This window comes from Mixophyes fleayi, chromosome 5 (genome assembly GCF_038048845.1).
Source record: "Mixophyes fleayi isolate aMixFle1 chromosome 5, aMixFle1.hap1, whole genome shotgun sequence".
Classification (NCBI taxonomy): Eukaryota; Metazoa; Chordata; class Amphibia; order Anura; family Limnodynastidae; genus Mixophyes; species Mixophyes fleayi.
The window spans coordinates 4,490,045-4,515,810 of record NC_134406.1 but is presented as its reverse complement, the minus strand read 5'-3'; the positions used below and the strand labels follow the sequence as shown (position 1 = coordinate 4,515,810).

At 44.1% G+C, this 25,766-nt stretch overlaps 1 protein-coding gene across 5 annotated transcripts in view; it reads right to left on the bottom strand.

Annotated features, from left to right (window-relative positions):
* The window catches only part of TOP1MT (DNA topoisomerase I mitochondrial), a 35,644-nt gene extending 13,268 nt beyond the window's left edge, over positions 1–22,376 (bottom strand). For 2 of the 5 annotated variants that reach the window (XM_075211619.1, XM_075211621.1), the window contains exons 1-9: positions 22,278–22,376; positions 12,903–12,998; positions 11,256–11,355; positions 10,596–10,645; positions 9,633–9,722; positions 8,431–8,529; positions 8,057–8,102; positions 3,994–5,078; positions 757–872 (exon numbers count right to left, since the gene is read on the bottom strand). In XM_075211619.1, the coding sequence (XP_075067720.1) occupies positions 757–872; positions 3,994–5,078; positions 8,057–8,102; positions 8,431–8,529; positions 9,633–9,722; positions 10,596–10,645; positions 11,256–11,355; positions 12,903–12,998; positions 22,278–22,348 (1,753 nt within the window). In that variant the 5' untranslated portion in view covers positions 22,349–22,376. Of the gene's footprint in view, positions 1–756; positions 873–1,405; positions 1,570–3,993; positions 5,079–8,056; positions 8,103–8,430; positions 8,530–9,632; positions 9,723–10,595; positions 10,646–11,255; positions 11,356–12,902; positions 12,999–21,579; positions 21,638–22,277 lie in introns of those variants that run through there. The other 3 variants (XM_075211620.1, XM_075211622.1, XM_075211623.1) reach the window with 3 other exon arrangements.
* Positions 22,377–25,766: the final 3,390 nt, after the last annotated feature.

Below are 25,766 nucleotides of genomic sequence, written 5' to 3'. Positions count from 1 at the left end.
TCATTGGAGACTCAGGTTTCAACAGTTATTGTGTAATTACAAGAGGCTGGGGGTGCACAAGTCATTGGGGAGCGTACATTGTGCCAGAGATAACTATTTTGCGTTAGTCAATGTTATGTTGTCTTTCTTGGAAGAGAACTTTGTTTCATATTTAGTTATATAGGAATTGTCAGTGAAAAGACATCTACTAAAGCTGCTTCTGTTAGACCCAATGCACATGGATCTCAAAGGATGCAGGACAGACATAGACCCCTCCTGCCCTCTACTGGTGGCTTAGAGACATTACAGGATTTCTTCGCCATACCAGGATCCACTGGCCCTCATAAAAATATCGGGACTAATGCTATCCATGCTTCTAGGAAGCGTATGAACAAAAATTTCTACTCTTTAAAAAACAGAGATAAAAGGTCAGCGTGCGATTGGCAAGTGGTTAATAAGTCAGTTGTTACAATTTTCCTTTCCAGTTGACCGCTGGGTACACAGTTTTGGCTGCAAGAATGACAAATTATAGCTGAGCAAAACCGCATTACAGCTCTCCGGGTGGAACACAATGGTATGAAGATTAATCTGTGCAAAGTGATCTACACCCCTGCTTTACTGGACGGTTATAAAACAATAAGCCTGGGCATGCTGGGACTTCTAGTCCCAAAACAGCGTTGGAATCACAGACAATGTAGGTGAGCTGTGTGTTACTGCTATCTAGTACACGGTTATATTACCCGGCTACACTCGGTAAATGGCACCATTTATCCTCACCATCATAAAGGAAGCGCACATTCTCCGGAAGCGTCTCGTACGGAGGGGCGAAATATGGACCTCGGTGTTCCAGGAATTTCCACTTTACCCCATTCTCGTAGTTGTCTTCCTCCCACCTGTAATAACAATCAACTGATGAACACACGTCAGGGATTTACTTAATACCGGCACGCAGCATTATACTGACTGAGATAGACCGCTCCAATACAGACTAGTCTGGAAGCCCTGCACTGATATTACTGCCAGATAGACCATAGAAGTCCTGCATCATGGAGAAAGTAACAGTTCCCCTACTGACCATCTCTCTCCAGGACTCCTGTACAATGCACATTAGGATTATAGACCATTCTATGGTGTATCACGTGGGGCAGGCAATGTTTTATTTACAAATGCATGTCTTATTAAATTACATTTAAAGCTGTACATTAGGAACAATGTTTGTTACATAAACCTGGATATAAGAACATAAAATTACACCACCAACCAGACCCAACAATCATACAGAACACTTTTTGTTCCCTAGTGAGCAGCTCACAGGCTCTCTCACACTGTACACATTACAGATACACAGTATAGAACATTCAGCAGGTCACAGGCTCTCTCACTGTACACATTACAGATACACAGTATAGAACATTCAGCAGCTCACCACTGTCTGACACACACCCCGCTGGCCCCGGCTCTTTGCACAGTAACAGTCAGGACCCTCCATCCGAGCTGCCGAACAGAGCAGGTCCTCAGCAGCAGCCTGCAGCCATTCATAAACATGACACAGCTAAGACAACACACTTATTCATGTCTGCTGGAACAGCACACATGCCATTAACTAATGACCTCTACCCTATACTACTTCCTGAAAACCTACCAATCAGCTCAGAGCAGTACAGATGCATGCTGGGAGATGTAGTTCTATGACATTGAGAACAAAATAAACACATGTGGTCAGTTAGCTTAGTGCTGCAAAGCAGCAGAAATCCCACCACTGACTCCTGTTAGTTGTGATACAGTAACAAAGGACGGTGTACAGGTAACATATCAGATATAAGCTCAGCCTGCTTACACACAGGGTGTTAGAAGCTACACTGTAGACTCATCTGCATATGAATAGAAACACCATGTACAGATGTACGAGGTCAGGACAGAACATTTGTTTTATACGTGCATACAGCACAAGAAACGGCAATGCATACATTAATGGGACTCCAGAACCTGGTTACAGGATCTCTGTAAGATAATCAGATTGCTAAGCATTGAATCAGTGTTACAATCCTGATCCTCATCCAGCAGAACAGGTATCAGCCGTTATATCAGCTGCAGACCTTGGTACAAATCCCAGACTCTGCTCCATCAGAACGTGGAGAAGTCACTTTATTTCCTTGCCTCAAAAATTAACATCACACTGAATATGATTACAAATCAGCTTGTGAAACATTCTGTGCACAGCAATGCATGATGGTTGTACGCATTATACAGCAGCATAATATAAAACTAATACATGGGGGAGGGGGGTTACAACGATAAGCTGAATAAAGCTGGGCAGTCCACATCTGATTGCAGATAGACAACATGTTTGGGGAAACACCAGGTGATGTAAGGAAATACTGCCACTGTGATCTGCGAAAAACGGTCTGAACTATTCATGGACAACACAAAGTTTGGCAACCTTTACTAGATTCTATCTATGTCCAAACCCTACAAGATATATTACACCCACACCGGTCTGCAGATAACTTCATCTATAACTTGTCTACAATACAAGAGAGAACTTTAGTTAGAAAACAGAGCACCTTCAATTGTGGGGTCTTATAATGCACACATCCGAGCAGTCATATCTCCCGTGTATGGTCACCTATATGCTGGCTGTGGACTTTACGATTCTAAATAAAGACTGGAAATCTACATGTATTAAATAATGAATGGTAAATAACCTTCAGACAGGAGTTTACCACCCTGTTAATCTCCCTAGGTTACCCTATTACCACCCTCTACACAGCTAACACAAGACAACAACCCTCTGACCAACATAGTTGTGTGACTGATCACACAGCCACTAAATACTTTGTAATCTTTGCATTGCAGCTGACAAATATTCAATATGATGTAGCACTTACCCTTGTGTATCAAACCATTGTCCCATAGACTGTAAGCTTGCGAGCAGGGCCCTCTTACCTCTATGTATTACCCAGTATTGTTTTATTACTGTTTGTTCCCAATTGTAAAGTACTACAGAGTCTGCTGGTGCTATATAAATAAATGATAATGAGAAATCACGGCCATTTCCCTTGTGACTGCTGGAGTTTATCTGATGTCACCCATGTGGTTAGTAAGTGCTGTTCTTTTCTGGATCACGTCTAGAGCCCATACTGTTATATTTCATGTGTGATAATCACCAGCCTAAACCGTCAGGGGATGGATATGTTATGACAAGCCTGATGTGGCTCCAGAGCCAAGACAGACCAGCCAGTAACGTGCTTAAGGACAGACAACCATTCTGTAAAGTAGGCCTGGATTACCTGTGGCTCTCCTGATGTTGTGAAACTACAAGCCCCAGCATGCCGTGCCAGCTGATGGCAAGCGTGGAGAGCCACAGGTTAGCAGGCCGCTGTACAGGTAGAATTCTTTCATGTTCTCAAAATTATTAAACATAATGAGAAAGAACAGATATAATACAATGTAGCACAATTTGGCCAGGTCGGGGGCTCTTGAATAGAAAACGATGATAATCACTTGAATATAATAAGTGAAAAGAAATTGTACAAAATGGGGTAACATACTGAGAAATGTCTAAGTGGTAAGGGGGCTCGGCCCACAAGCTTACAATCTATACGATACCTCAAACTAAAGGTTTCAAAAGACTTCTATTCTGTTAACTAGAATATAAGCTACTTACCTCACATATCTAGATCCGTTAACACGAAAATAAACCTACCCCCCAAGCTCGCTGCTTATGAGGTCATCCCTGACTCCAACCTGTCCTTTGTTCTCCATATCCAAATCCTGTTACATACACCTAAGATATATTTCTAGAATTCTCAAATATTTCCAACAAGAAACTACAAAACTATTTTGCATGGACTCTTGCAATCCCCTTTTTACCAGTCTTCCCCTAACCAGACTTCACCCCTATAATATATATTTTGAATGAAGATGCTGGTCAAATAAAGGTCAATAACGAATATAAAACTCCCACTAGCTCCTGTATCTACATCGTCGGCAGCAGTCAGTTCACGCTCTTACCATTTCCACTTCGACTCCTCTTCTTTTTCCTTTGCTTCTTTTGCTTTCTTGGCTTTGGTCTGTTCGTCATCCTTGCTCTTCCTCTTTCTTGAAGTGCTGGCTTTGTCCTGTCCTGCGTGATCCTTTGCTTCTTGTTTGATCTTCAGAGACTTATCCCTGCTCTCGGGGTCATGCTTTGATTTCTTATGGCCAGACTCCGATTCCTCCTCCTGATCTTCCAATTCTCTCTTTGCACTTTTGACTTCTTTGTCATCCTTTTTCTTCTCTTCCTTAGGTTTTCTAGCATCTTTGTCCCTCTTTTTACCTTTATCATCTCCCCTTTTCTGCTTGTCCTTCTCATGGGACTTTCCCTTGGCGTTGTCCCTAGTCCTTTGCTTGCGGTCATCAGCTGGTGCTGTCTGAAACAGATCTAGATCCACCAATGTTCTCTTCGCTGTATTTCCCTGCTCCTTAACCAGCATGTGAACGTTTTCTTCTTTTATGTGGTCTTTGTCTTTTGTTTTACCTTTGTCCGAATGGCTCTTGTGTTTGTCCTTCTCAATTCCTGGGCTTCTGTCCTTAGACTTTGAGTGGTCTTTGTGTTTGCTGCTTGTGGTGGGCTTCTCCTTGGTGTCTGGTTCTTTTTTAATGGGCACTGAGATCAGAACTGGTTTCTCCTGGGTGGACTGCTTGTCAACATGGTTGCCAGATTCTTTTTTAGTTTTGCCTTTTTTTGTGTGTTCACAGCTATTTATTTTTCCTTGCAGCTTCCCCTGCTTGTCGGCGGTCTTCTCTTTGTCTACCTTCTCTCGCTCATCATGAACCCCTGTTTTCTTTATCTCACCATCATGTTCACCTAACTTCTTGCTAGACTTTTGTTCAACGGACCCCTTTTCTTTTGTTTTCATCATTTGCTGGGCATCCTTTTTCGCAGCTTTGGTGGCCACATCCTTTTCTCCGTCTTTCAAAACATCGCTGTCAATATTTTCACCAGTTGAAGTTTTCCCACCAATACTTTGCTCAATGATGTCTGCATGGTCCTCTTCCTGACAGCTCCCAAGCGGTAGATCATTACTTGTGGAGATGTTATCACGTTGGCCCTCACACTTTGATTCAGAAAAAAAACAATTTGGAAGATATTAAATCTCAACTTGCTTTTTTTTCCTTCACTTTATCACAGGGTTTAGTAACATATTGAAAAATTATAATTTTTTACAGACATAAGAAAAGAAAAATCACAACAAAAATTCACTTTTCCCCCAATTCATCCTAAAGCTGCTTTATCATATTTAGAACAATTCCAGTTCTAGTGAAGACCAGTCCAGCTTGTCAAGCACTGGTACTGGTTGATTATTTGGGGAGGGGGGCGTTTATGGTTTTTATATTTTTATTAGACTGCAGCATCTGTGGTTGGAGCAGAAGTAACGTTGTAGTTATCGGACATTCAGACGCACATTTTTGTTTTTTAAAGTGATTGACAGTTATCTCTGCTCAGACCACAGATGCTGCCAGTTAACGAATTTAAGCCTGGATGGGAACATAATTTGATCCGACATGCATAGTACAATTCTTGCAAGACAATGCATTCCTGGGTGCTCCAAAACCCTCCGAAAAAGGGATTTAACAAGTACAAAAAACAAATCCCCTTTTTCCCCGTCTGCAACCGGGGGACATAAATGGTGAGATGTTCCAAAACCACTCAATTGGTGAGGAGCAGCACTAAGAATGAACTGACACCTTTGGCCGTTTCAGTGGGGTGGATTCTTGAGGAGAAAACAGTGGGTGAGACGAAGGAGGAAGAACACCCACCATCCAAGGAGACCGCAGCGACTTCCCAGCAGCCCGGAACAGGGAAGACTCTACCCACCATCAGTTGAGACTGATCCGGTTACCATCTATGATAAGTAACCACCCTATGATAGGTCAAATGGAACTGTTGAAGGCCTATGAGACCTATTCCATGAATGCAGGAGTATGTTTTAAATGAAGAGCAAAGAATTGAGACCAACCTCCATGCAGTAATGGGTGGAAGGGAGTGGGTTGCTTAGAACGAGAGAGATCAAGAACACAAACGAAAATCTAAAGCACTGTGTAGAAACGGAGCTGCAGCAACACCATGACTATCAACAGTGTCAGCGATCACATTAACTATCCAGGCAAGCGGCTCTAGTTCCCCAGTTCAAGCCTTTAAATTCCATTAGGGACAATCATGAACCCTTGCCGCAGGAATGCAGACAGTGAAGTCATGAGGTTTGGAGCCAACGACAGGACTAAAACTGGAAGGGAGATCCCCGAAAGCAAAGCAGAGGACCTGTCAGTTGTCCTCCCATATGGGGTCTATAAAGTTATGTATCCAGAGACCCCAGAAACACTCCTACAATCATGAATCACTGACCAAAGCAATCCCCATCTGTACTCACTCTCGAGGAGAGAATTTTTAGGGCCAGCTACAAATCAGGGCACAAGGAACAAACCCGCTTGGGCACCAAGAGGAGGTTGGAATAAACACCCCAACCCCTCTGGTGAACTGCAAAAGGGCAAATGATCGTCTTCCAAAAAAGATATGCAGCATTTCCAATTGCTGACTAGGGTGGTCAGACACGAAGTGTGACCAGGATTTTCTGGACAGCGGGGGTCAAACCCCTTCCACTTGGGCACCTTAGGGTCATGGTTAGTAATCAGGAGGACTTCCCTCTGTCAGAGGTTTGTGTGTCCAAACTTTCCGAGGTCCATAAAGGCTTCCCAAAGCCTCGTGTACACAAAAGGAGAACTTGTGGCAGAAGCTAACTCAGGAAAGGAAGCGTCCTAAAGTATCTTTTCTAGTCCAAAGAGGGTTTTCCCAGAAAAGAGCAGCATAAACAGGGAACTTTTGGAAGAATTGTCCACTGACCTGGATGCATCCCTAAGAACTCTGCATATCACTACCAAACTAGCAGACGATCTGGCAACTAAGTTGGTGGAAGGTACCGGCCAGTACTCTGTCAATATTTCCAAGGTACTGGAGACATCAGCTCTGCCCTGGTTGTGCCATGTTGCAATCCCTGGAGTTGTTCAGCCCAAGTGAAGTTGCCTTTGCAACAAAAAAGCTGGCCTAGGCACCACCAGAGGTTAAAATATATAATATGTTGTCTGAAGAGTCCTTGAAGGACGTCACATCTGAGAAATGAATTGTGTCGCTCCTAAAAACCACAACACCATCAAAACACCATCAGGATATGCCAATTCCCCCAACACGAACATTAACACTCTGGTCAAAAAATACTGGGCGAAGGATTGGCTGTGGTGGTTGGCTTTGGTCTTGAAGTCCTAAATGTTCAGGACCAAAATCCCCGCTCTCTAAGGAGACAGTTGACAAAATTAGTTGTAAATTGAGAGAGCTGTAAATTGACTTGTCTTCCACCCTCATCGTGTGCATTGGTGTCACCCAACTCTTCACTTCAGAAAGAGTCCAACCACTGGCTAATCCAAAACATTTCCAAAGAACCTAAATGATGAAGGAATGGAAATATTTGCGCTTCGGGGAGCGAGCAGCCTTCAGGCCCCTCAACCTTCCTTGAAATGTCTGTGACAGACTGAATTAGGAAGGCTGCAGGACAGGGGTGCCAGAGATACTTGGACCCTCCACTGCATCACACATTAGGATAGGTAGACAGGAAATGTGGTCCCTGACTGCACAGGAGGTAATTTGTTGAGGACATAACTGTGGGCCACCAAAGTTGGGAGACTAGCAATACTGCCATTTGTTTATTTGTGTAACGTGTGAAGGACCAGATTGGTTCACTCGAAAAGAAAAACTCCCACACGGCGAGTCCTGGGCTCCAAGAGGTTGGCCTACCCAGCGAGGCTTCAGAGAACAGCCGAGTCAGACTACAAAGTAAAAAACAATATAAGGATTAGAAGGCCATGTGTCCACCACCACTGAAGGAACAGAGGTGGTCAGTTCTTTTATTTCAGCATCTCAGGGAAGAAACATAACCCACCATGTGTGCCCTCTACTGCAGACAAAGAAATTATATTAGATATGCAGACTACACGGTTAGTCTAAGCGTGAAACTAAAGACAGAGCAATTTGATTTCTACATACCCCTGGTGGCTTGGTTGTGTTATTGATTGGACATGAGGACACGGGCCTAGACATTGAAGAACAAGCATTAGTAATCAAGCATGGTTGGAAAAGAGGTAACATCTGAACAGACATTAAGCCACAATCTGAGAGGTACCAACGGCTTTCCTACAACACATCTAGAAGTAATGAGATATCACTTTAATCCCTCAATGTGAGTTTGTGGTGGCAGAAGAGATCACTGTACATTGCTGGCCTACAAGAGGTAAGTCTTTACATTTATAAGGATACATTGATTGGCTTTTGGGTAGTGTGTGTGATATATTTCAGGTATTATAGAGCATACATACACAGGACATCACTAAGTATCACCAAGCAGAAAAGAATTTACACACCGACCACTGTCCTCCTCGCTGACACTCTTCCTCCTGCCGTCTGATTCATCTGACAGCACGTTGCTGTTCTCATCCAACGTGGAGGCGGCTGCTGGTAGCCTGGAACAGATCGATAGCCTAAATATTACTCTATACTACTGCACACTGAGTGATGGTGGCTCCAGAATGGAGCTATGACAACTTGCAGTAGGTGCTGGTTTTGGATATAAAATCAACAAATTATCACCTGGAAAACAGGGTCTCAGTAGACACCCAGAGGCGATTACACAGCATGACATTCCATGTCTACATCTAATGCTAGCGCAGCTTAAGTCTTAGGGTCGTCCTCTTCCCCTGTTCTCTATCTCTGGTCCCAGGTATTTTAAAATCAATTGTCTCAAAGCATTACCATGCTGTGCCAAGTTGTGTATTGTTAGGGTATAAGATTTTATGTCCTACATATTCTTAAAACTCCTAGAATAGCAGGGTTTAAAAAATGACTCCACAACCTCTCATTTATTGCACATTAATTCCACTCTGGTGCAGGAAACTTCTATCCCTGAACACAACATAAAACACGGTTTCAGAGTTTCACCGCTCAGATTTTCCCTCGAAGATGAAAGGTCCGTGGTTCTGGGAGTCTGATCGTTCCAGTGTAGAATTATGTGATCCAGAAGTACATGCAAAGACCCTATAATACTTATTACCCTTATATATTTTATTTATCAGTCTCCTCCCTTTTGGTCTTTTTACTAAAGGACTGGAGGAGACAGAAATCTAGTATAATAAGAACTGTCGCTTCCATTGTAGATCGGGAAACAGAATGAGAAGGCAATTTAGCAGTTATTAATTTTACAGACCAAAAGGACAAATTATTATAAGTTTTACACAACTTTATCCATTATGAAGTCTACTTTCATTATCAGCCAAGTCTCGCAGGCAAGGTGCTCTCTACCTATTGTCTCACGTCTGTCTACTGTGACTTTTGCTACATTCTGTGCGAGTCTCTACAGTTCTTTACTCACACTTATTTATGCTCCCTCGGTTGAACTGTTTCATGGATGTGTGATTGTGCTCACTGTATTAGTGATGTCTAAGCTGTATTTGTACGACTGTCCAGCGCTACACAGTCTGTGGCGTCTTATAAATAAATAATAATCATATTCAAGTTCTCAACATATGCTAGGAGAGCACAATGTACCACATAACACACATGTACATACGTGCTGTCTTCTGGGTCTTTACAACTGGAGATTTTTACCACCATGCTATTTTTGGGGTCTTGAATAGGTTCTCCAAACTCCTGTGAAGCACTAGGAAGGAATGTAAGGTTTAGAGAAAAATACCAGTATTATAATATCCCTTCAGAAGCTGCAACAGTGAACTTTTACCAAAATTATACAACATGAGGACATTTAAGGGTGCAAATTAGTGTGGCACTAAAATAGCCAAATTTACTCAATGTTTTGTTTCTACCCCTTTCCAACACCATCTGTAGAGGGACGTAGACGAGTGCCTGGCGTTACCCCCAGCTGTTGGCGCATTACACTGGCCATGCTCTGTAGCCGTCACCAATACTCTCAGGAACGGTTACCACTGCTGTGCCGCAGACTGAGGGCTTCTCAGTGATCACAGAGACAATAACCGACAAACAACAAAGCTGGTGCCAAATTGCAAATGACTCCACGGTCATAAAGGAGTTAAATAGGGGCTGTAAATCATGTGGGGTTTAAATAGATTCAGCCCCACCCTGATATGGAGATAACCCAGCCTGCTATTCAGATGGGTTGTTACTTTCCCCTGTCTGAATGGTCCTAATGCTCAACTGAATAGTAACTGCTGTCCATCCATCAGGACACTCGTTCGGCATCGTAAATATTAGTTGGGCTGTAACATACAGCAACCAATCAGATTCATTTCTAGAAGGCCAAAGTCCACTAGACTTACCGAAGCTCACATCCCACTGCCACGGGTAACAGCAGCACGATAACATTTATCAGCTTATTACGCAGGATACACGGGGTACGCAGCACATAAGATGCTTGGCACACACACAGTGCAATGACCGGTTACCAGTAGGATGATTAGTGACATCAAGGTGGGGGCGAGGGATTGTATCTGTGCACATGACCGGGCACTATAGAGAGCACTGGACAATTCAGTAATAAAGGGAATATTGGACATACCAGGTCGCCTCCACAGCCTCTTGTAGCAGCCTCTCTGTGGAGCTTTTAATCTTAAATGAAAAAAAATAATAAAAATTAAAGTTAAATAAAAAACAAAAACTACTAACAAAAGACATCAGGTATATAATAGGTCACCATCCTCTGCACTGCGGATGAACATACCTGATCAGACCACAGTACTGGGAGGTTTTATGGACAACACTAATGAGTTTGGGTACAAACTGTCCCCACATGGACAGTCTGTAAACTAGAGATCTACTGATCACAAGGACCACGCCATAAGTACAGCTGGAAAGGCCAATAGTGAAGACGAGCAAGTCAGAAATCATTCCAGCAAACTAAGCTAACAAATATAAATCTGTGCCTGTTGTGAACTTCCCGTAAAAATGCCTTCGCCAACGCTTAATGTCATTATATTAGCGATTGTTGTGGGCTATCCTGTGGACTAAAGATTCTGTAATACTAAGGTCCTGCACATCACACTGAGCATGCTCCTACCAGCACTTGGGCTGTTCTACAGCTCATTAATACTCGTGAACATTCATAGCTACTAGTCTGTTTAATGTGCAGCTATGACGGTGGTATGGATCTTTAAAGGGTATATGAAATATGTTGTGGACATTTAAAGTGACAGTGCTCCTAAATGAGATATGAACTTACCTCTGTACAACCATTATGTAGCTGGAGATGAGATTTGTCTTCAGCGCTCACATCTTTCTGTAAATGTTCTTCTCTTTTGTCTCCATTAAACTTTCTACTCCTAAACACACAATATAAATCATCTCAGTGCTGACAATTATGGAGGGGGTGCTGGTTATTAAGAGAGATAGCACCCCCTACAGGCTATAAGATGCAACAACACACAGCTAGTAAAATTCAGCAATGGAGTTTGAGCCAAGAGCAGCGCTGTATATTCTAACTGTTTGACCAGTGATCTCTCAGAAACCCACAGGAGCCGGTGTTGCGTGGGCTAGCGGACCTTTTCCAGGCTGAAAGTCAAGGTGGTGTGTGGCCAGCCCTGACTGCTTATATGAATAGGTGTAAGTTGTATCTGAGCTACTTTTGTGGCTACACTGTAAAAACAGAATTTTCTTTCAGTGTTTTTTATGTACCCATAAATCTTTTTCTCAGAGGCCAAATTGGGGACACAGACTAATACCGGGGTTAAGCACCACGCACAGGAGTCAGGGCACTTGATTAGGCGAAAAAGACCCCTATTAAACCTACTTAGCCCTCACCACATCCAATCAGGGACTGTGACAGGCAGGCAGGCACACGGAGAGGGGAGCGCGACCGGCAGGCAGGCACACGGAGAGGGGAGCGCGACCGGCAGGCAGGCACACGGAGAGGGGAGCGCGACCGGCAGGCAGGCACACGGAGAGGGGAGCGCGACCGGCAGGCAGGCACACGGAGAGGGGAGCGCGACCGGCAGGCAGGCACACGGAGAGGGGAGCGCGACCGGCAGGCAGGCACACGGAGAGGGGAGCGCGACCGGCAGGCAGGCACACGGAGAGGGGAGCGCGACCGGCAGGCAGGCACACGGAGAGGGGAGCGCGACCGGCAGGCAGGCACACGGAGAGGGGAGCGCGACCGGCAGGCAGGCACACGGAGAGGGGAGCGCGACCGGCAGGCAGGCACACGGAGAGGGGAGCGCGACCGGCAGGCAGGCACACGGAGAGGGGAGCGCGACCGGCAGGCAGGCACACGGAGAGGGGAGCGCGACCGGCAGGCAGGCACACGGAGAGGGGAGCGCGACCGGCAGGCAGGCACACGGAGAGGGGAGCGCGACCGGCAGGCAGGCACACGGAGAGGGTCCTTGAACATGACCCTCTCTTTAGGATGGAGGGAAAGAAAAAATATCCATGTCCGTAGCGGACAGGAGGGACGCACCACAGTCTCTCACCGACCATGCTGAACGAGTCGACTGCCAGGTGTTTAAATAATAATGAAGCACCTGGCCGTCATGTCATCCGTCTCTCAGACAGGCTCATTGTTGTACTACGTACAGTGAGCAGTGTCAGTGCCTGCTCGGCTCAGAGATGGTGAAGATCTCAGGGCGGAATGGGGGTTAAATGGCCATCCTAAGACCTAGATGCAATGTGGTTTCATTTTAATGCTGAAATGGTTCTACTGCGGAAAAATAAAACTATCTGAAATGTTATAAAAGAATTCCCAAAACTATTACTATACAAGCAAAAAATGCGTCAGGTTCTCCTACTATCATATCGAACGATACTCATACAATACAGTGACGGTAAGATGCATGGTACATGGTACAGGAGTGTGGTCCACTTCCTGAATCTTTACCTGTGAGGGTCACTGGGTAAGGTGGTTGACACCATCCTATCTGCCACGCATCTGGTCCTATTGATAGACTGCACTTTGCCAGAGGTCTCTGTAATTCTATGATACATAAAACATTATAAGCAAAATAACTATCGGTATCGGGTTTAAAAAAACAAATACTAAACTTTCTAGAATGTAACGAAAGCTGCGCTGATATCAGTCTCCACATTACAGTAGTCAGCAGGTCAGTCTTCTATGAGTCTGCTCCAGGACACGGAGCCTACACTGTTCACCTGTCACCAGGAATCAGCATTTCACAATGTAACAGATACCCCCCACCTGTACCAGATAAGCTTTTATTATTAATTGAATTACTCTATTTATTCAGGTTTCTTATCAAACCTTTCTGCATGATGTCAGTGGCTCCAACATGGTGAGTGAGCAGACGGCTCCAGCGAGGTGCTAGGAATAAGATGAGGCAATAAAGGACAAAGATTTTTTTCTTCCTATTTATTTCTTTCACAGAGAAATCCAGGTTCAGCCAAAACATTAGGATATGACCAACTGGAGCAAAATCCTCATTTCTGAGATTTTAGTTATCTCGAGGGGCTGAAGATATTAGATAGGATTTTAACATTTAGGCCCCTTCTACTTAAGTTTAATGTATAAATGAGAATGTAGGATCAGTAGATGCCTTAGTGAAATCCTGCAAGCTTGGAGTAACCCAGCAGCCAATCGGACATTAACTTTGCTCAATGTATTTGAATGCGAGAGGAAATTCCTAAATAGTTACTGCTCATTCATTAGCAAACTGCCAATAAGAAAAATGTTATCAATAAAAATAAACATCGTAAGAGGCCTTATTCCCAACAAACCAATAGTAGATTGTACTTAGGTCTTTGCTCATCACGGTACAAGTCTACTTTCCTGAACATCAGCACACACTTCCTGGTCCCCACCAGACAAACAGCTACTACTGGCATCCTCCAGTGTTTATTCAGCCCTTGGGCACAGGGTCTGCATGCATTGGAGTTGCTATGGAAACCCGCCAACACTTCAGGGGCCACAAGTATGGCCCTTTAATCTTCAAAAGGGCCACACCCTACCCTTCTACTCAGTAAGAAGTTAAAACAAATAATTTAATCAAACACAAAAACACCCATCTGTAATAACACCTCAGCAGGTATATTAATAAGACAAACGAGTGTTACAAGCTGTGACCGTTCTATGCTGCTTCTGTGCGAACAGATCCCCCCCAGCGTTTAAGTTGGGTGTCAGTCTGGAGCAGGCACAATCCAATCCTGTGCAGAGGTTTCCATCCTTCAACCTGTTGACTGTAATATGCTTCATTACAGAGAACATCTTCTCACATAGGTGGGTGGAATAAAACAAACAACTCTGCAGCCCACTTGGTCAGAACAAGACCTGCTAAATAGTAAGCTGGAATCACGCAGCCATTGTTCTGTACCTTGAGAGAAAGGAGCGATGTAGTATAAAGCCTGAAGGATCGCAGGCCGCAGGGAGAGGCTAATCCTCCTCATTCCCACCGACGTGGAGATTTATGAGTCACACAGAGACGAAGATATAATACTAAACTGAACAGATTCAGATCATTGAACTTCAATGGAAACAAAGAAAATATAATGCATTTACATTAGTATAACGACCATGTAGATCTGAAACCTCCCCCTAACAGGGAATTCTAATCATTGTGTATTATTCTTTTAGATAAAATATAGCTGAAAGAAATGGTGAGACTGGCGTAGCACATTGCGCACGTAAAAACGTTGTAAACGTGGGCAACCAGGAATCGGGGGCGATAATGAAAGGTACAGGTCAGGGCTGGACAAATCCTGGTCACAAAATCACCAAAGGTAACTAAGAAATGTGCCCTGGCGACTGATGCAAGTACCCTCTTACCAGAATGATTACCCCCCACCCTCTGAAGCTGAGGCTGACAAACAGCAACTGGTTTCAATGCATTTATACCTGGCATGCCCATTATACCCGTAGTGTGAATGTAAAGGTGCCCAGTATGTGTGTGCTGCATGCAATATCCTGCAGCATTATCTACTACATACAGTGCTTTACAGAGAATAATCTTTCACAGTGCCCCAGAGGAGCTTACAATCTATATAACCTACCAGTACGTCTCTGGAGTGTGGTAGGAAACCTGTACAAACATGGAGAGATCATAAGACAGAGAGGGTCCATCGCTGTAACATTCCATACAACAAACAGAATATCCTTTACGGTCTGTTATATCATAGCACTATGATATACTAGGCAGCTGTCACCCAGCACGTGTGCAGTCAGTGTACATACGCTACAGATCCTTAACATTCACTCTCCCGAGTAAAAGATCAAACAAACTAAACTAGACATATATTAGGTGTCAAAATAAAAGGAGGGAATGTGTTTCAGGACAAATTTCTAGGGGTACGCCAACTGCTTAATAATAATTATGACTATAATGAAAGAAATATGCATTTTATTTTCACTAGTTTTATAACATCCCCCCAACAAAACAGATTTAAAAAAATGCTGAATAAGCAAAACAAAGAAATACAATATAAAATTCTCTGATACCCTAACAAATAAAGTTATTGTCATTTAACCAGCACACAGGGAAAATGTATCTGATTGGAAAGCTACAAAGTACCCCAGATATTAACGGGTTAATTGCAAAGTTCACTAACTGCAAAGTTCAGTGATTGTCTCACACAACAGACAAGAACGGCTCCTGCAGATACACAGCGCTGATTAAGGCTTTAAGGTGAGAAGCAGAATTTGACATTAAAGGCGAACTGAATTTTCTATTTTGGGTGAAGTTTGGTAAATTAAACATCAATGCAGATTACGCGGGGTGCAGCATTAAGCCCAAACCAGTAGATCATGTGATGTCTGCTGCGGTGTAACGAAGCTCTCCTTACCGCAGGCACGGTGGTGTATGATCAGAGCCATCTCGGCAGGAACCAGGAGAGCACCCGCTGCAGAAAACGGGTGAACCCCCAGATTGGGAGGGACACCAGATGCAAGGTAAGCAATATGCAATATACTCTATGGAAGTTGCTCTTTAAGGGATGTAGTAGAAATAGCGAGACAGTCCACGCAGTTAAAAGGTCAGCATTGTGACTGTCTATGGGTTATGTTGACAGAAAGCATTAAGTTTAAAGTGGCAATACCTACACTACATAGGAAAAAAAATAAACAAGCAAGCAACCCCTTGTGCTTCCCCATGTGCCAGTATGCTCACACTGTTAATGGCAGCCTGGGCTTGCTGGGAATTGTAATGCACCAGGGTCAAAATGGGTTATTATTATGATTAGATTTATTTCTTTTTATTATTACCCCTTTATGAGCTTGCTTATTTTTTTCGTACGTAGTGCTGGCATTGCCGCTTTAAATGTAATGCTTTCTGTCAACAATGTGTGTCAAGATTACAACCTGTCTACAATCACAATGAAGACATTTTAACTGTGTTGATAGTCTGGTGTCACCATTCTGAACGGCGACATTGTCATTACCCAAGCCACTCTAATACATAGAGGAATGAGGCAGCAGAGCAACGCATGTCAGAGGTAAGACAGTTAGTAAGAGCAGTCAGTTTAATAGCCACATGGAATGAAGTGGGGGTAGTTAATGACGAGTTGGGATGGAGAATAACGGAGTTTAATAATCAGTGTGGGATATAATAATGACATATTCCAAGTCAGTCAGTATAACCATTCTATCTATAATGCAGTGGTTTCCCGACTCCAGCCCTCAATCACCCCTAACAGTCCAACTTTCAAGGATATCTATGCTTGAGCACAGGTGGCTGGACTAAATAAACCACCTGTGCTCAAGCATGGATATTGTAAAGTCTAGATTGTTAGGGTTTGGGGGGAGCTGGGGGACACTGCATTAATGTATACATACACTCGCTGTCAGACATGGGGTGAATGGAATGACCTGGTTCTCTGTCCATGATCAGACTACAATTCAGTTTCTGATTGTTTAACTGACAAGTTATTTGTACCTGGGGACAGACAGAGGTTGCTATTGGCGGTATTATGGATTATTATCATAAGCGCAACTACACAGGTTAAAAGAGAATAAAAAAACAAGTACCTTTCCCATAATTATTTTAATCCAATCAGCCAAATGACGGAATGTGCTACAGACAGGGGAGATCCGCTACCCATAGAGATGTCCCTGGACATTACTGCAGTCCACACCACCCCAGTGAATATATACAACACTGACCGAGTGCGGCGCACACAGTATTGGAACAATACACTGGTGCCCAAGATGGAGTCGGCTCCACGTGCAGGGCGTGTGCTGTCGCCCATAAAGTTAAATCTCAGCACCAGACCTGTCTCAGAAGTAAATGTACCGACAGCGGGAGCAGGTCAGAGGCACATCGATCTGCTGTCTATCCAGAGTCTTTGACGGCACGATTGTCCTGGTGTGACAGGGAAACAGCGTCACCAACTCATCTTAATGTTTACTAAATTGGAAACCACAATGTTTCAATTTGCCTTAAAAGCAGAGATGCAGTCTACTAACTGGAGATACGTTACACAGAGAGAAGTCGTAACCGGGGATCCCTCTGGAACTCTCCCTCGCCTAAGCTCTAATGCACAGTAACCAGATCACAGTCCAGATGACCCATACAAGTGGGTGGACAGGGAACACTATTACATAAATAAGCCACGGAGATGACCCTGTGCACAGCATTCCCATCGTGTGTGCTGGAACTGCAGACAAAACATAAACCTTGAGGGTCAAATTGCAGAGTAGACGGGACTAAGACCAAACATTTATTACAGAGGTTGAAGGTGGAAAACACTTTGCCAGGTACTTCACCTGCAAGTGGAGCCTCACGATGGTGGTGGACTAGTGAGATCAGTGGCCACTACTGGCATAAGAGGGGCCTGTCAAGGTGGTCAGAAAACACCCATATACACAGTCCAATAACCCTCATATTCTGACCGCATGTATACCTGATATAGATCCTTCTGAGTTTGATGGGATCAATATTGTTTTTGGGGCCATATGCAGCAATACTGCAGAGCACACAGCTAGCACTCTATTCTTGTGATGACAATGCTGCTCAGCACAGTTGGTGACAAAACCATGACTGTAATTCTGCAAATCTAACAATACAATATACCATCAAGTTTAAAGTTAGCTGATCAGAAAATACACAGCTACTGACCGAAGATGGCTACTGAATTGGCATTAAAAATATATCCCTGGTGTGAATGTTACAGCCCACACTTCACCTTGCACTCAGTGGGCCCGATTCATCTTCGGACATAAGCCAGTTTGTGTGGAGTATCTTGTGCAAAATAGCTCTGCGCATGCGCCAGAACTTATGCCGGTGAATGGGGCTTTATATTGTACACACACATGTGTGTATCCTGCAGTCTGTGTGCTACATACAGCAAGTAACGTCTAGCCGGAGAGTAGTTATACTAAGATTCAAATGAAAACATTTCTTGAGATCCACTTGTATTTGAATACATGCAGACAAGTTACATTTGTTTGTTTTGGGGGGTTTTAAACATAGGTTATGTCTGAAGATAAATCAGGTCCTGTATCTCAATCTCCCAAAATGCAAAGTCTCTGGTCACCTTTCTTTCTTTTTTACACTGCCACAAATCCCTCAGTCTCTCCCATCCCAAAATGTATTCAGTCCGGTGTTTCTAAGCCCTGGTCCTCAGGACTGATACACTGATAACATTTCAGTGGTGAGTATCAGATACAGGTGATAATAAATATCAACTGAACAAAGTAGTGTGTGAGGCACTCCTGTCCGAAAAGGAATTTTTTAATATAAAATCAACTTTATTGATGTATACTTAAGAATTTTTTGACATAGACAAATAACTAAATCCCACCTGGATCGGTGAATTAAAATATACAAGTGAATAGAATTGAAAAAATGTGTAAAGAGAATTAAAAAATGACCCGGAAAAAAGGGGGGATAGCCGATCAATATTTACAAATGACAAGCTAGTATTGCACTATAGTTGGTATTTATAGTTGAGGTCTGGTCCTATATTTATATGTTCCCATTTTGGCAATTCATAAGACCATCAAGACCTGATATAAAATGTCTCTCCAGAAAAAGCCTAGGCAATTATCACTATGGCTAACATGAGGTGGTATGAAATCCACATAAATTGAGATCCGAGCGTGTCTTTATGTATGAAACGCTTCCATTATTTTAGAGTCTCTCATAATGTATGGGTAAGAAGAAATACCAAGTGTGTTGTACTAATATTTTAATTCAATAGTAATGGTAGTGGGCGATTTCGTTGGATTGGTATATCATCAGAGGAACATAGCATACAATACGGTGCCTATATATAATTACTTCACATATAGTCCCACTCTAGATGTAAATAACCAAGCATTGAAATCTGTATCTCAAGTTGGTACACATGTCACAACGTATTTAAACCTTTATTATGTTAGTGGAATCGATCTAATTTATTGAACCATTGTTGCTAGATAGCTTAATAAGGCTGTGATCCACCAAGATAGTATCGGTATGTTTTCTCTCAAATGTATCTCTACGTGCATTGATAATGCACGTGACCAATATTACGAGTTCCAAGAGGTTCACATAAATTATATTGCAGGGATTCCTCTCGGATATATCCCTTCATGCAGCGGTATGGCTGTGTTATAATCCCCCATGGACTATCTAATATTGTGAGAGATTGTTATTTTATAAGCTAGCGACAACAGAACTGTGTGGTATAACAGGTTGTATTGTGCAGTGCACTAGCAGACACATATGCTTGTGCAGAGGTATATATGAGCTGTCTGTTGGAAATCACACTAATAGTATGTGACTCCCATAGAGAAAGCCTGCGCTACCATTAGGTAAAAATCGGCACTTTCCATAGGGACTAATGTTATCATTGATATCAGGCCTATGGTTGTGCCTGGATATATTGCCTACTATTTAGCTTTATAATATTCATCTGGATTAAGAGACACGATCGCGGAGAGTCCCGCTGATCGGCTCCCTATTTCCGGGTCTGTGACGTCATGCGTCACGTGCCCGTACGTTTCACCAATGAGGCTTAGTCATTGGAGATTTCCCATGACTAAGCCTCATTGGTGAAACGTACGTCGGGCACGTGACGCATGACGTCACAGACCCGGAAATAGGGAGCCGATCAGCGGGACTCTCCGCGATCGTGTCTCTTAATCCAGATGAATATTATAAAGCTAAATAGTAGGCAATATATCCAGGCACAACCATAGGCCTGATATCAATGATAACATTAGTCCCTATGGAAAGTGCCGATTTTTACCTAATGGTAGCGCAGGCTTTCTCTATGGGAGTCACATACTATTAGTGTGATTTCCAACAGACAGCTCATATATACCTCTGCACAAGCATATGTGTCTGCTAGTGCACTGCACAATACAACCTGTTATACCACACAGTTCTGTTGTCGCTAGCTTATAAAATAACAATCTCTCACAATATTAGATAGTCCATGGGGGATTATAACACAGCCATACCGCTGCATGAAGGGATATATCCGAGAGGAATCCCTGCAATATAATTTATGTGAACCTCTTGGAACTCGTAATATTGGTCACGTGCATTATCAATGCACGTAGAGATACATTTGAGAGAAAACATACCGATACTATCTTGGTGGATCACAGCCTTATTAAGCTATCTAGCAACAATGGTTCAATAAATTAGATCGATTCCACTAACATAATAAAGGTTTAAATACATTGTGACATGTGTACCAACTTGAGATACAGATTTCAATGCTTGGTTATTTACATCTAGAGTGGGACTATATGTGAAGTAATTATATATAGGCACCGTATTGTATGCTATGTTCCTCTGATGATATACCAATCCAACGAAATCGCCCACTACCATTACTATTGAATTAAAATATTAGTACAACACACTTGGTATTTCTTCTTACCCATACATTATGAGAGACTCTAAAATAATGGAAGCGTTTCATACATAAAGACACGCTCGGATCTCAATTTATGTGGATTTCATACCACCTCATGTTAGCCATAGTGATAATTGCCTAGGCTTTTTCTGGAGAGACATTTTATATCAGGTCTTGATGGTCTTATGAATTGCCAAAATAGGAACATATAAATATAGGACCAGACCTCAACTATAAATACCAACTATAGTGCAATACTAGCTTGTCATTTGTAAATATTGATCGGCTATCCCCCCTTTTTTCCGGGTCATTTTTTAATTCTCTTTACACATTTTTTCAATTCTATTCACTTGTATATTTTAATTCACCGATCCAGGTGGGATTTAGTTATTTGTCTATGTCAAAAAATTCTTAAGTATACATCAATAAAGTTGATTTTATATTAAAAAATTCCTTTTCGGACAGGAGTGCCTCACACACTACTTTGTTCAGTTGATATTTATTATCACCTGTATCTGATACTCTCTAGATATCTCTAGTTATGAGAGCACCCCCTCAAAGCATGTATTATAATTAAACATATTTAATTGAGGTTTGTCCAGACCTTGGAGCGGATTGGTTCAATTTTTTTCTTTCTAAACATTTCAGTGGTACCAGAGACCCAGAGTTATGAGATGCTGCATCGTGGCGCCTTATAAGTCAAAGATAATAATAATAATAATTAGTCTTCATCACTCAATGGTTTCATGTCTGGAACTCACCACCTGTCTGTCTTCTCCTCAGCTGTCTGTCTGTCAGGGCTTCATACTTCCCCATTATCAGACCACTTCTCTCACTCATGTTACCCCTTAGATGCAAATTGTCCTCTACACTGTGAATGTGGCTTCTAACCAGTCCCCCAGCTCTCAACCCCCAAAACATCACACGGCCCCGATTTCCAATTTAGACTGCGAGAGTAAGTGAGGAGCCCCCGGGAGCAACGGCTCAGGATACAGGGTGATAACACTGCTCCCTCCCTGGGTGGTAGTGCAGCTATAGCAGAGCATTCAAAACATGACCCCCATCAACAGCAGCTGTCCCTCACTCAATTGTTAGCCGCCACCCCCCCCCCAGCTCCCTCACTTGGTTGTCAGCAGCCCCTTCCCCCCACTCGCTCGGTTGTCAGCAGCCCCTTCCCCCCACTCACTCGGTTGTCAGCCCTCCCCCACTCGGTCAACCCCACCTCCAGATCCCCCACTCAGATGTCAGCCTCATCCCACCGTCCCCACTCAGTTGTCAGCAGCCCACAATTCCCTCACCAAGTTGTCAGCGCCCCTCCCTTCATTCTGTTGTCAGCCCCATCTCCAGATTCCCCATTCACTCAGATGTCAGCCCCCCTTCCCCTCCTCCTCCTCTCACACCCGGTACCTCAGACGTCCGGCTCCCGGTCCGGGGGGTTGATCATCCGGGTCTCACTCACCGTCTCTCAGGTCTCACAGACGCCGCCTCCGCGGGCCGGGCCACGTGACCACCCAACGCCACCGACGTCATACGCGACACGCCCACCTCTTCCGGCCTTGGGCGGGTACTCTGTGACGTCACCCGCTCCGCCCACATTCTTTTACCCCTGGACTACATATACCAGCGTGCCCTGCTGCCTCTTCCCAGCCTGTGACTGGCAGGGCATGCTGGGCATTGTAGTTCCACAGGTTGTCCCAGTGCAGCCTCCATGATGAGCATCATTGTACAAACATTTCCCTATATTCCCATCTCACTGGCCCCCAATAACACAGAGGGACCAGGAATCCCTCCCTACCGCCCGCCACATGCACCAGTTACACAGCTACTGTCAGGCAGAGCCTCAAGATGGCGGCTGATGTGGATGAGACCCAGCCATTTGGCGCTCAAGATCTGCGGCCATCTTGTTACTGGCATAAAGCCATACCTCCCAAGCGGGACAGTCCCGATGTGACGGACTGTCCTGTGAGTCAGACCTTAGTCCCGATGCCAGGACAGTTGGGACACGTGTGACGTTGACATAAGCGCCATCAATGCTACGTGTACCAGTAGTAAGCGCCCGCGGTATATCTCCTAACTGCCCTGATTCACGGACCACGGTGTTGGCACATCACAGTGGAAGGAGTTTTGGTTGAAAGTGGGCAAATCGGAGCCGGTACGGGTGGATAAGGACTGGGCACATTGTGTCCTGATTTTGGAAGTCTAAGGGGCAGATTCAATTGGCCACGATGTTCCTGAGAACATTGCGGCCGCGCATTTTTACCATTATGGTAAAAAATAATGCTCATTTTCATTTGCTTGCGCCCCACCTCTATGGGGCGCAAGCAAAAATTAGCGTTATTTCTGTTAAAAAAAAATCAGTGCGAGGTGTCTCATTGCCATTCGACCCCTAAATGTTGGATATGTCACGGCATTAAAGGGGTGTTTTTTAGGGAATGGAGCTGAGGGCAGCCCTGTCTTTCAGGGGCTCTGGACACACCTCAAATTGACCACGTTCACTTCTCATGCACCAGAGTTCACACTTTGTCCCTAATTTAACAAAACTAAAAATTGGGAGATATGTAAGAGGGTCAGAAGATGACAACACACAGTCCAATAGTGGTCATATTCTGACCGCAATTATCATTTATCTTGCGCAGTGACATACCTTCTAGCTGGGAGATACCTGCCAACTGGCGGTACAATTATATATAAAGTCTAGTACAAATAATCACAAAAAATTAATCAGAAGCTGCTCAAAGCATGTTTATACCTCACAGCTTCAAATACTGTCATCTGGTCATTAGTATTTAAAACATATCCCCAAACTAGTGTATGGCAATATTTACAATTTGGTGGCTATTGTGTGACAGGACCTCTGTTCTGTTGCCTTGAGTATGGCAGGACCTCCATTCTGGTTGCTAGTGTATGGTAGGACCGCCATTCTGGTGACTAGCTTATGGTAGGACCTCCATTCTGGTGGCTAGGGTATGGCAGGACCTCCATTCTGGTGGCTGGCATATGGTAGGACTTCCATTCTGGTGGCTAGGGTATGGTAGGACCTCCATTCTGGTGACTAGCATATGGTAGGACCTCCATTCTGGTGGCTAGGGTATGGCAGGACCTCCATTCTGGTGGCTGGCATATGGTAGGACTTCCATTCTGGTGGCTAGGGTATGGTAGGACCTCCATTCTGGTGACTAGCATATGGTAGGACCTCCATTCTGGTGGCTAGGGTATGGCAGGACCTCCATTCTGGTGGCTAGCATGTAGCAGGACCTCCATTCCAGTGTCTAGCGTATGGTAGGACCTCCATTCTGGTGGCTGGCATATGGTAGGACCTCCATTCTGGTGGCTAGGGTATGGTAGGACCTCCATTCTGGTGACTAGCATATGGTAGGACCTCCATTCTGGTGGCTAGGGTATGGCAGGACCTCCATTCTGGTGGCTAGCATGTAGCAGGACCTCCATTCCAGTGTCTAGCGTATGGTAGGACCTCCATTCTGGTGACTAGTGTATGGCAGGACCTCCATTCTGGTGACTAGAGTATGGTAGGACCTTCGTTCTGGTGACTAGCGTATGGTAGGACCTCCATTCTGGTAACTAGTACATGGTAATACCTGAGATTTGGTATCTAGTATATGGAAGGATCGCCCATCTGGTGGCTAATGTATAGTAGGACCTCCATTCTGGTGACTAGTGTATGGCAGGACCTCCATTCTGGTGGCTAATGTATGGTAGGATCTCCATTCTGGTGACTAGTGTATGGTAGGACCTCCATTCTCATGACTAGTACATGGTAATACCTGAGATTTGGTATCTAGTATGTGGCAGGAGCACCCATCTGGTGGCTACTATATATATATATATATATATATATATATATGTAACACCCCCCTAGTGGTGTTTTAGTTAAACCTTTACCTTAGTGAATAGAGGTGGGGTCACCTAGAGGGTAAGATAGAAGTTTCTGAAAAGTTACATAAACTGGTTACCATGGTGATAACCCAGCCCAGCCTGTGAGACTAAGTGAGAGGAAGGAGGGGCTGTCATTAAGGGGGGATAGGAACTGAGAAGGGAGACACAAGAGGAGAGTTGTAGCTGGGGACCTGGGGTGGAAGCTCCCAGGCTCCCCCAGCATTCCCTGGAAGTCTGAGCATGGTGACTGAGCCAGGGCAAGGAATGTGTGCACTGGATGAGGGGGAGAACTCCATGCCACTATAGAGAACCCAAGAGAGAGGGGGACGCTTTGCATGGAAGAGGCCCTGGAGTGAGGGCTGCTACAAGAGGCCTGGTAGCTGTAGTGTCAGATCCTGAGGCTGAGAGTACACAGAGTGACGTGTCAGAGCACAGGAGACATCATCCCCGCAGAGGAGGGGTGAGCTGCAGTTGAGAGGTACACAGAGTGTGTCAGAGCTGCATGGAGGAGAGGCTGCCTGCCTATTAGCATCCATGCATGTGCCCCTGCAGAAAGGGTATCTGCAGTGAGTATGGAGTGTAAGAGAGACCAATGATTTATGTTACATAACATCTGGATAACATTAAGAACTGTGCTGGAGAGAGTAAGGAGCTGTACATATATTTCTTTATTGCTGCAACCATTATGATTATCGTGCTGGAGGAAGAGTGTAAATAAAGAGTTGAGTTTGTTATAGAGATGGTCTGGCGCCCAAATTATTGTGACTTTTATTACACTGCACCAAAGTGACATTACCTGTGTCCCACTAACTACAAAGAAACACCTGCATGTGCAGGGACCCCCTGATCATTTACACCCATGCCCATCAGCTAGCCAGGGCTTGAGAAGGAGGTGCACTGTGTACCCTTTGCTCCCCACACTACACACAGTGACAGGGGGTTACATATATATATATAAATATATATATATATATATATATATATACATATACTGTATGACCTCTAATCTTGTGACTAGTATATAACAAATTAAACAAAATAGAGTCTCGTGTGT